General features: G+C 41.5%; 1 protein-coding gene across 1 annotated transcript in view; it reads right to left on the minus strand.

Annotated features, from left to right (window-relative positions):
- Positions 1 to 1,859: 1,859 nt before the first annotated feature.
- LOC101169088 (protein jagged-1a) overlaps positions 1,860 to 12,414 on the minus strand; it is a 44,143-nt gene continuing 33,588 nt past the window's right edge. Inside the window, exons 19-26 of the mRNA XM_004065601.5 lie at positions 11,382 to 11,409; positions 10,490 to 10,575; positions 8,699 to 8,812; positions 6,989 to 7,098; positions 6,623 to 6,853; positions 6,380 to 6,511; positions 5,477 to 5,627; positions 1,860 to 3,834 (exon numbers count right to left, since the gene is read on the minus strand). Of these exons, the coding sequence (XP_004065649.1) occupies positions 3,332 to 3,834; positions 5,477 to 5,627; positions 6,380 to 6,511; positions 6,623 to 6,853; positions 6,989 to 7,098; positions 8,699 to 8,812; positions 10,490 to 10,575; positions 11,382 to 11,409 (1,355 nt within the window). The 3' untranslated portion in view covers positions 1,860 to 3,331. The remainder of the gene's footprint in view (positions 3,835 to 5,476; positions 5,628 to 6,379; positions 6,512 to 6,622; positions 6,854 to 6,988; positions 7,099 to 8,698; positions 8,813 to 10,489; positions 10,576 to 11,381; positions 11,410 to 12,414) is intronic.

Consider the following 12,414-nt stretch of genomic DNA (forward strand, 5'->3'; position numbering starts at 1 on the left):
CAGTTAAAATTGGCGGGTAGGGCACTGAGGGGACGTCTCCTGATTACTCACAGTGATGTCCCATCACCCTCCCCACCGAGGGGCCCTAAATTTCTAAGGTGCAGTTAAAATTGGCGGGTAGAGCGCTAGGAGGACATCTGCTGCTCGCTGGCAGTAATGTCCAAGCACCTCCCCTACCAAGGGCCCTACATGTCTAAGGTGCAAAAAAAACCGAGACCCCCCACCCCTATCACCCTCATATGAGATTATATGAGGAAGGGGGTAAGTCGGGGACAGCTGATAGACTGTCCCCCGGTGGTCAAACAGCCGTCCCCCAGCCCCCCCCAGCATAGGGCCTGGGTCCCCCCAGCCCAGGGGTCCCATCTCCCCAGGCGCCGACACCCACTCCCCAGACACCCACCCCACAGAGTGATAGAGGAGCCAAATTTACTGCTCGGAATTTAGTTTTTGTAACGTTTTAGGTTAATTGTGGAAATTATTTGTAACATAATAATAATAATAAAAAAAGGATAAAAAAAAAGAAAAGAAGTATAAAGAATTCTCACAAAAAACTGGAGGTAAATTATTGGAACATATTGGACAGTTGTTAAAAATGGTCAAAAAGGCCCAGAAGTATTATGGTTTAACCATGGTGGGGAAATAATCCGGTTTTGTGAATTTCCTGAGAATTCCCTTGTCTTCTCAGTTTTGCTCAGTTGCAGGATTGAAACAGTCCACATTCCATTTGAGTTGCATCTCCAGCATCTCCAGGAGGTGTGCCGTTCATGCCCAGGATGGATCAAGTCTGCACAAGAAGATCGACAAACCCTGACCCTCGTCGTTGAGGTTTACGACATAAATGCCCTCAGGAGTCTGAGTGCACCAACTCTGCCATGAATGTTGTCATCTCAATCAAAGGCTGGATTGTGTCTTCATTATTTCTGGAAGCTAAAATGCTCATAAACCACTTTTACTGAAGATGAGAGCAAACATTGTGCAGCTTCGAGTGTCACAGTGAGTGTTCACTGAATCCACTCTGGCAGATTTGACCCTTCGAATTCTATTGATGTTCTAAAATAGGTTATGTTTGTGTTTTTTGAGTGTCTGCAGACAGGCCCCACCCCCTCCATCTCTATCATCCCACTTTCTTCTTTTTCTTCCCAAAAAAAAATGTATACAAACATAACTACTAGAATTAAGCCTCAAATACAAAAGGGGTTTATACAAATATACACCTTGCGTGTCAGAAGATTCATGACCTATTGCCACATTTAACACAAGAGGACTCCTGTCTGTTTGCTCAGCTGCTGAACAGGACAAGTAAAAAACAAAAAGTTCTTATAATTTAACCCTTGTGCTATCATAGATGACCCCACCCTTAAATTGACGTGTTCTCCCTACCATGACAAAGGTGGATAAAGAGGGAAAGGTTTCATGTAATCCATGGACACCAGTGAAGATCACAAATCATTGAAGAAAAAGGTTCAGAGCACTGTCTAGTGGGTCTAAATGACCCAACTCCCAATGTTAAAGTGCCTAGGATAGCACAAGGGTCACAGGTAGAAATCACGGACTGTAAACCTGTGAGCTGGACTGGGTGACCCCTCCCACCTGGTGTTTCAAACAGAAAAAACTGCTGATGCCAAGTAGCCAAAATCTCACAGACCTCTGTAATTAGAGAAATAAGCGGCTATTATTCTGTCTCCATTTTTTAGAACAACCATTGTTGCTCTGCTATCTTTGTTCTCAATCCCCCCCCCCACAATATTTTTTTCCTGTAGTTCCAGTTATTTGGTTAAAGCTGTAAGTCCTTTGGGTGATGTCACACTTACTCAGTCCAGTTCTCCGATGCAGTTAACGGATAAAAGCATCAAAAGTCAGACTTTTATTACTTTTTATTACTCAAGGTCCAAAAACTCAGATTGGAAAAAGGCGCAACATCATCAATTTAAAGGCGGTTTAGAGACGATTCAACGGCGTTTGTCCTCCAGTCAACATTCAGCTCTGCAGTGTTCATACAGAACTTTCTTCAAGTACTTTTGCACATGGAAAAGGCCTTTTTCACGCATGTTTACACTATACAAACATGAAACCGTTACATCCCTTGAGATATTTGTTTTGGGTAAAAACAACAAAAAACAAACAAACAAACAGTAAATCCATAACAGAGATAAAACAGTACAGAAATTCATGGTTTGGTTGTGTGGAACAAACTTGTTTTCCTCTTTCACCGGTGTTCTCAGATTATTGATCCATGTAGAGGAAAAGTTGATGCTGCAAGAGAAAAGACTCTCCTGTGCAGAGAGAATAAAATATGTCCATGAAGACAAGTGCAACAATCCCAAAGAAATGACTCACTAAAACCAGGAGTGAAACATTTGCTCACTTCCTGTCATCACAGAGGACAGCCATCTTTACAAACAAATACTCAAACTCACAGTATTTATTGCTAAATGATGGCCATCCTTTTTCTGTAGGTCAGAAAAGGACATCAACGATCAGACAGCCAGGAAAGGATCATTAAAATCATCCAAAATGTCGTGCGAGGCCATCTCATCGAACAATAAAAAAAAACACGTCTTTCCAGCTCTCAGAGCTAACATTACTGCTGTTTGCTGGCGCGCTTTCTAAAGCTTTGGGACGAAGCTCAAACTCCAGATGTTTCTTTGTGAAGGTCTGGTTTTAGGGAGATTTAGTCAATCAATCAAAAGAAGTTGAAACTAAACTAAGTGTTTACAAGCCTCAACGGTCAAAGATGAACAGAGAAAGACGTGAAATGACCCAAACCGCTCGGCGCTTTTCCTTATTCTTTTACATAAGAGTTCTTCAGAACCAACAAATTATGAGACGAGGCACCGAAAAGACCAAACACTACTAAAACAGAACTACTCTCTCAAGAACACTTGTGGTGCAGATAATTAAAAAAAAAAAGGTATCAAAATCGACTCTTTCCAGGGAGTCGAACGAATCTCATAAATAAAACAAATATTTTTCCTGGCAATTAAATTAACAAAACAAATATACAGCTAAATATAAGAAAACTATGTACACTTTTAGACAAACACATTCCTCGTGGACAGCTCTTCATACCGGCAGAAATGACTCTCCTGCACATCTCAGTCAAACCAAACACTGACTCACTGATCATAAACTGACCAAACTCAAATAATCCACAAACTGTGGAGCCAGAACTGACAACAGCGTCGCTCCAACATAAATTAAACAGCGGAGATCCATCTTGGACAGAATTCTGTACAAAGGAGAGTAAAAAAAAAAAAAGGAAAAAGTACCAAAAATGTCCTTAAGGCTTTAGAAAGTCTTTGCTTCCTCCTGGATGACGGAACCCGGTTGGTTATGCGACTAACTCCGCCCTGTTGACGCTCTGTGACTGCAGCTGCCTGTTGTCCTGCTTGTTAGTCCAGTGTGGAGGTTTGCTCCTCACGTGGCGAGGAGAATACGCCGGTGGCGCCAGGGGGAACCTCCTCTTCTGCAGCTTCTTCTCCACCTCGTCTTCGTCCGACTGGCTCCCAGAGGACTCGAATTTACAGGTTTTGAAATTGACCGAGTTCTTGTCCTCACAGAGATGGTGGTGAAGCAGGTGGTGGTGGTGGTGGTGGTTCGGGGGCTTCTTTTCAATGGGGTTCTTGATGTGGTTGAGCTGCTCCCGGGCCGCGCTGACGCTGTTGTGGAGGGCGTTGTTGTCCTCTGCAGCAGGCCCTGAAGGCGAGGGGGCCTGGGTGATGACGCCCGTGTGGCCGCCGGGCTTCCTGCGTTTCAGGCACCACAGCAACACGGAGCCCACGGCCAAAGCCCAGACTAGAATCACCATGGAAACCAGCAGAGGCATGAGGTAACCTGACAGGGGGACAAGACGTTGGCATGAAAAACAGAACCCAACCTTCTGATAAATCCCTATGAGGGTCACGGGGGCTGCTGGAGCCTATCCCAGCTACTGTTGGGTGAAGGTGGGGTTCACCAAGTTGCCAAACTGTAGCTGGATCACACACACTCACATGCACACCTAGGGGCTAGAGCAGGGGTGGCAAAACTACAGCCGGGGGGCCATATGCCCTATGTAGTCTGGCCCACCAAACTAGAATAAATGATATTAATAACCTTTATTGATGTTTTATTTCCTGATGTGTCCCCATGGATGAAAGTTATTCTGCAGTTGTGGGGTGTCCAACACAAACACCCACTTTCTCCACGGAGCTAGCGGTGATTGGCTAAAACGCACAACATGCACATCGTTTTCATGGGTGAGACACAGACACGCTGCCGAGGCGGCTCTAGGATTACGTCATGATGACGTCCTCCTTCACAAAGAGAGAAAGGCGGAGCCTCAGAGATCCAGTCGTCTTACTTCCAGGTAGGAAAATGAGCTGCAAAAATAACTAAAATCTAATAAAAAATAGTTCTTTAGTGTCCCAAAGGTAATAGATTATATACATGGATAAAGTTGACTCTTAAAGGCTTATAAAGCACAATATAGGACCTTCAATTGTTGTCCATATTAGTTTTGGTGAGTTCTAGCATAAAGTTAGATCCTTGTTCTTTGGTGTGTTTCCTCATCATACTTGTCTCCTATTGAGATAACTTGCTGTAAAATTTATTGTTTACAATAAAAGGCTCAAGAATAACATGGCATATGCCCTTTAAGTAGGGTTGCAACGGATAGCAAAACTCACGGTTCGGATCATTTTTCGGATCAGTAAAGAACAACAAAAGAAAAGTCTACAATTATTATTTTTTTAAAGCTTCCAAACGTAGATTTTATAAGGTACATATAAAGTACTTCAAACCATAAACACATAGACATAAATGTATTATAACATCAAAATATTTGATCATCGATCAACTAAACATTAATGAGATCTTTGAACTCAAGATATTCCTTTAAATAAAAGATGCCCATACAAACAGTTTTTTTAAAAAGTAAGAGAGTGGGGGGATGTTAGAATTTACTTCTTGTCGTGTCCCCTGCCGCTATTAAGCCCCTCCCACTGGTTTCAGACAAAGCAACAGTGCGGGACATCTGGGAGAGTCTCTGATTTCTGCAGAACTTTCTAGAGACGTGCACCGACGCTTTAGAACGGTTCTTCAAAATAAATAAACCCGCTCTCTCATCATCTGCGTCCTCCGTTATGAAGCTGAGAAAAGCTATTGACTGAAGCTCCTCCCACATGTGGCAGAAGCTGCAGGTCAGCACACTTTCAGACAAACGTCATGCGGCAACTTTGACCCTCGTTGAACCAAAGACAGTGTGCATGACTTTCACGCAGGAATTGCGTTCGCTGTGAACAGGCGATTGATTTAAACGATGCGCTCGCAAAGTGAGCAGGAGGAGGAGGTGGTGGCGGCGGTGATCTGCGGTACACGTGTGTGCCAAACCGTGGCTAGTGATCCGTTGCACCCCTACCTTTAAGCCTTCAAAGATTTGTTTCCTTTTACAATAGAATCCAAAAAACCAAAGCAGTTTTTCAAAGTTGCGGCTCACCGCTGGGGTCCTGGCTCGGCCGTCTCTGGATGCGGACCTCTGTGATGGCCTGGAGGATGGTGCTGTTTGTGCTCCGTTTGCTGACCACATCCGTGACCCGGTCTGTGACCTCCTTAATCAAGGTTAGACCTCTCCTCTGGTCGTCTGTTATCTAAGCGGAAATAAAGTGTTACTGGTACGGAAAAAAGAGAAGGTGCAAAGAATGCGAAGGAAAAGCAGAACAGGATGAGCGTCAACTTTCCTTCTTTCCAAGTTATTACTGGAAAAGGTTCAACTGAGTGTTGTCAGACCGTCTAATACCTGATTTCAGTGATAAAATGAGGCTTTATCATATCACAGCAGCTGCTTGTTCTTCCTTTGATATCCACTCAGGCAGCCAATCATCAATTAATCTGGTTAGTGGTGAAAACCCCTGAGTTGTATTTCCTTCATCATTTTTGTGTATTCTTTTTTTTTTTACTTATTCGTTATATTTATTTATCTTTGTAATTCACTTTTAGTGATCATACTCATTCATTAAGGTTTATTATCTAGTTATTATGTAGTTTTTGTCCCTTTTATGTATTGTCTCTCTTTTATATTTAGTTCAACTCTGGGACTTTCATCAGAGGGATCCTCCACTTCCCAAAATATTGTTTCTCAAAACTCCTTTTTTAGGCCAATTTACAAACACATTTTCATACACTGACATTTGTATGAAAAATGCTCAATACATACATTTTTGATTTGATAAACGACAATAGTGTTGATGTCCTTAACGCTGATAATTCCTTGTTAGAAATGCGTTTGCTGCAGCTTCTCTGCTCGGATCAGAGACAGAGTAGATTTTGGCCAAATGGTTAAACGTTTTGGACACACGTTGATGCGTTTCTGCCGATTTTCCCTGGCCAACATTTCACTTACGATGGTGACCTGGATCTCGTTGTTGGCTCTCAGCGACGGCTCACAGGCCACAGAGACAGAAGAATCAGAGGACAGGTTCTTGATGGCGTAGAGGCTTCTGAGTTCATGACAGACCTGCTCCACCGTCACGCCCTGCAACACCAGAACGGTGAGACAAGAAAAAGACAATTTAGCAGCTTTAAAGTCATTTTGACTGGAGGAGAACAAAGTCAGAGTACAGCAAAGAAACGTAGACAGACTGACCTTTGCCATGATGTCCTTGTTGAAGGTGAAGGTCACGTTGGCGCAGCTGCTCTCCGAGTGGCACCCGGATGGGGGTGTGGCTCGGTGGGTGTGGCCCCAGCACTGTCCTTGGCCGACGCAGGGCTTCACGAAACAATGTTCATCCCGAACGGCAATGCAAGACTGACCAGCCGGACAGTCTGCGGCGAGGTTCTGACTGTGCAGGCTGCAGGGTTTTGGTCCACACCAAAGCTGCGGGAGACGAAACACTCAGTGATGGTGCATCCGGGTGTTTACTTTGACTTGGTAGCAACAGATCGAGTTCATTGCATTAGCAGTAACAGAGTGACAAACCCCACTTTTAAAGAGGACGGAGGAAAGCTGTACCTTTGTGCAGGTGACTCTCCCGTTCAGACAGCGGCAGCTGTTGCAGTCCTCGTTCCATCTGCTTCCATGCAAAGCTTTCACGCCGCCGTGCACACAGGGCCTGTCTGCCGCTAAAACCCAACAATCACAGGCAAAGCGGTCACATCTCGACACAAACCGAGACGTTCAAGAACAAACTTTACTTTAAATGAGTTCATGGCTCCTTATTCAGAGTAGGATCTGCACAGTAGGGTACTCGGTCACTTTGGCGCAACATGATGTGTTCAGAGAGAATCCTCTTTAACCTTCTAGTGAATTAACGGTTTTGCAGCAAGAGAACGGAAAAGAATATGAAGAACTGGGCTTTAGCATCTAATTTGCTTTAAGTACAGAGACAGAAGTAACTGATAAAGCTTAGAGAAAGATTAAAAGAAACTCTGTACGCAACACATTTTTCATTAAGAAAGCAATTGCAAAAAAACTGTAAGGAATGAATTGATATAAATTACATAAATAATAATAACATAAAAAAGAGAACAGATTTAAACCTATATATATATATATACACGCACACGGTAACAGAATAAGAAAAAGAATATAAAAAATAGAAAAGGAAATAGAAATATTCATAATATTGATTTACATTAACTAAATAAATGCATATGTTAAAAAAAATAAAACGGTTAATTTAATAAAATTATTAAATACATAAAATAGTTGATCAAATATAAAAAATATAAATAAAAATCTGCCAGTTTAAAAAAAAACTTAAAGTCAAAGTTGTAATTTATTAGAATGTATAATCATCCCCTACCTGCCCCCAAATGGGTTTCCCCCTTCACACCTAATGCCTCTAATTCTTAAACATTGACCGTCTTTGAGAACTGGACCGAGTGACTGAGGTACTTCCTGTTTGGAACACCAGGAGGGAGGGGTCACTCAGTCCAGTGATCATATACAGTCAATGGTTGCAACGTTTTAGTCCAAGGCTCCACCTGATTTAGTATCACTTTGAAGAGTTTCTTTTTTTAATATAATTGTAAATAAATTCAGAAATAAAAAGGGAATTAAAGAGGTTTTTGACTTGTATCTCCAGAGAAGCCCTTAGGTCCTCGGGGGACCGTTCAGGTTAAGGTCCACAGATTTTGGCTCAAACCAGCACCTTAGGACCTGAGAGATCTGGGGGGGGGGGGGGGGGGGGGGGGGGGGGGGGGGGTCTGAAAGGTAGGAGAGCCAAAAACGATTTGAAAACTAATAAAAAAGGATCTTAAAATCAAGTCCAGGGTGACCCTGTTTATGCTTGTTTGGGGTGGATTTCAGTATAAAACTGATTGCAGTCGTTTATTAAACGTGAACATTTTCAAGGAAATAAAAGTCTGAATCTGAAGACATAATAACGAGAGTTTTATGAAATGTATCTACATTTAAAATTATCACAATGGCTGTCCACTGATAGGAGGGATTTTCAACTTAAAAAAATAAAGGGTTTAATTCATTGGTTAGAGCTGCTGTGCCCAAAAAGTGCAGTCAAACTAATTGGGGGAGGGTGGGGGTGGGGTTACACACACACAGACCTTTTCTGAGAGTTTGTGGGTTTTTAATGACAGCCCGACATCCCTGATGCTAGTCTTTCCTCTATATTTGACTTAGTGACCACATTTGAGTTTGGTCCTGCAAGCCCGGCGGCGTCCGACACGCATAGACTGGGATGTAGGGAGGAGGGGCTGTTACCTTCCTGGCAGAGGGGGCCGGTCCTTCCAGCAGGACAGACACAGCGGTAACCGTCGATTTCATCCACGCAGGTCGAACCAAAGGCACAGGGGGAGGACTGGCACTCATTGATGTCTGAGAACAAACACATGACGGCCATTATTAATGTTTTACAAAGAGGAAGGCTCAGAACTAGTCTATTATTATTATTATTATTATTATTATTAATTTCCTCTTGCTTTTCTTTGTGTTTCGCATTACATTTGTTCCGTGCAGGTCGGCTGGGACTTCTCCTGGATGCCCTGCTGCCCTGAGTTCTCCTTGACAGTCACAGCCGCCTGCAGTTTCCGATTAGGTTTTGTTAATCAAGGAGACGCCTCTTCTGTAGCTTAAATGTTTGGATTTTCTATGGCAGTCAGTTTTGGTTCTGTTTCAAGTTCTTCCTGGTCTTGTTTTTTTTTTTTTTTTCTAGCAGCTCGTCATGACATTTATAGTCAGCCGTTAACAGATGCTTTTATTCCCAGCTACCTACAAACAAATTATAAGATTGGCAAACAACTTAAAAAAAACATTGCTTTCATGAATGAAAGGCTATCTGAGCAGCAAGAAGAGCAGATTTAAACAAAAGGATTGTTAGAGTTTGCTGTTCAGAGCATTCTAGTTCTATCCAAACAGCATCATATTCCAGGAAATTAGGAAATCTTGTAAAAAAGAAAAGAAAATCTCAGAAAATGTGGGATTTTTGTTGCACATATAAAAAAACTTTAAAGGAATCGTTGATGTATGCGTGCTAACTAACAAACTTCACGAAACCAGAGAATTCTGGGATTTTATTACCAAAGTTCAGCAAATATGAAGCAGAGCTGATGTTGAATTCATTATTTGCCGTTTACCAGCACAACTTTGTTTTATTTTATTATATTTTCTATTCAGACAAATTATTAGACACCAAAAGCAAACGCAGAGGCTCAATAAGGAGTCACTTTTAGGAGGTTTTTTATGTAACATGTTATGTGTGGGATGTCTTTCCTTTTAAAACAGCCAACACCAAAGAATTAAAACCGGGATATACGATCACAGGACTGAGTGACACCTCCCTCCTAGGATTCCTAACAGGAAGTACCTGCTGGTTCCAAGAAGCCAAAATCCCATAGACTTCTATAGAGAAATAAACAGCTTCTATTGGTCAGAATAATCATTGTTGCCCCGATACCCTTTTTTTTACATGCTCTTGATAATCTGCATTTTTTTCAAGTTATTCACCGACCAATCCGATGCCTCAATGAAAGTAGGTGGTCTCAAATTACAGTATTATTATTAGTTATTATTAGTAGTAAAGTTGACTGAAACAGACTACGACTGTCGTCTGGTTCCAACATGGCGGCCTCCATATTGCCAAAAAGTGGCGACCGAATTGACTTCAGTTTCTTAGAGCCAGAATAAGTCATTTTTCTTTTCATCAGTTGGTCCAGTTTTCTTATACAGTCATCGAGTACAACACAAATCTGAGGAGTCAAAAGATTTTGATTTGATCTTTTCCTACTTTAGTGGAGCCAGACGATGACTGGCTGAAAGATTTTTATTACTAAACAGATCTAAAGAAGAGTTGAAGTTGAATTAAACCCTGAGTTATCGTCATAAATAAATATCAAAAGAATCTTTAAAATGCAAAAAAAATATAAAAGTTATTGGAGTAAAAAAACTGTCTAATAATTTTGGAGATATGCAGATTAAAAAAATAATGCTTTTGCCTCCTTGTAACACAACAATAAGTGTTTACACCAAAAGAGACAAGACAAGTGCAGTACTCACTGATTCTGCAGTCTGGGCCAGCAAACCCAGGAGCGCATTCACATCGGTACCAGTTGTCCCCATCAACACAGGTCCCGCTGTTGTAACTGCAGAGGAACAAAGCACTGACTAAATACACAACATCATCCATGTGCAAAAACAGATCTAACAGTAGGGCTAAAATGATCAGATTCAAATTCAAATTAATTTTATTTCTATAGCACCTTTCATGTAAAAAAACAAAACAAAAACAAAAAACAGCTCAAGGTAAAAACAAACAAGAATGCAGAAAACACCAATCCCCTAAGCTCCAATAAAATGCACAAAAACAAACACAAGTAAAACACAAATGACTAAAGAAAAAAGCTAAAGAAGAGAGAACCCAGAAGGCGCCGACTGCTCTGTCCTCCTGTTGGCCGGGGTGTCAGCATAGACACAAACACCCCAGCTAAGGGGGAGAAAACACTCCTAAACAGCCTAACTGGGCTAAAAGACATTAAACAAACAAATATTTGTTAAAATATTATAAAATATAAGAGTAAATAAATAAATAAATTCTAGATTAAACAGATCTGAGGTGAAGGAATAGACCGGAGACGAGCTGGACTGAGGTTTGGCAGGAACGTGTAAAGTGGCCTAAAAGAAGGGCCAGAAAAGTTGAAGGCGACTAAAAAAGGAGCTTAGGCACGGTCAGGTACCTCCACAAACACTCATCATTCAGTTTGTGCTCACAGAGGTGCGTTCAATCAGGATGAGAGGATGGATTCAGACATTTTTATGGCTCTCTGAAACAGCTGTGCTGAAACCACGAAGCCTGAGGCTCAGACGCCTTCTTTAACTCATAACATGCAAATCTTTGGCCCCTCCGGACGTTCAAAACACAAAGGTGACGACAGACATGAATACAACTCACCAGGGATGAGGTTGGCAATCATTTGCATCTGGGAGAAGAAGAAGAAAAGTATTTTAATTATTATTTCTATGAGAGAAAACTGCCCATAGTTTCTGTACAAGAACAAACGGATGCACACAAGATTTGACAGGAATGCCGCAAAGAAACTTTCAGTCATGTTTGTGACTTTAATATAAAGATGTTTTCATTGTGGCTTTCAGACTGCTTAAAAGGTTTGAGTTGCTGCTTTACGGTTATATTTTTAAAATAAATTGAATTTGTTGGATAAACTTGTTAACATCCTGCCAGTCTAAACATAAGATGTCTAACCCTTTAACTCCAGAGCAACTCTGCAACTCTTCAACCGTTTATCCGAAGCAGAAAAAAGTGGCTTTGCACCAATATGTGTCAAACGTGGCTCCGGTGTTAAAGAGTTCAAATGTGCGATTTTTTTCCCTAAAACGTTCTTTTTCTGGTTCTAAAAAAAAATATTGTGTCAAAAGAAGTTCATAAAAGCAGAGAAGAATGTGATCGAATGTTAAAATGTAAATGACTCACTTTGTGGTTTTATTTATTCATTGAACTTTTATTTATCCAGGAATTGTCCCATTGAGATGAAAGAATCTCTTTTTTAAGGGAGTCCTAGTTGTGTTGATAAAGGTGTGATTTTAACAACACAAAGTCGTTTTATGCTGTAGTCACATGCACATGAACTGGAGTTGATGCACACGGGTACAGGTGTGTCTTCAAGCTCGTACGGCCACCTTAATGGACGTCATGAAAATGGAGCGTACCATTGTTGCGCGTGTGGTAAGTGTATTGTGAAGTACTTATAAGGATAATGTAATTTACACACACTTACGGTGTCCTTACACTGCACTTACAGACAGCATTTGAATGCCACGAGCACGGCGTGTGCATGTGATATGCAAGTGTGTGTAGGATGTACAAACTACACTCCAAGAATCCAATTTCCTCATTTCTGACAGGCAGGCTGCACATAAGGAGAACTAACGAACTCCCTGTGTAGGATTTGGGATGTTGGAAAAAAGAA

This window comes from Oryzias latipes, chromosome 1 (assembly GCF_053564925.1).
Source record: "Oryzias latipes strain Hd-rR chromosome 1, Olatipes_Hd-rR_3.1".
Lineage (NCBI taxonomy): Eukaryota > Metazoa > Chordata > Actinopteri > Beloniformes > Adrianichthyidae > Oryzias > Oryzias latipes.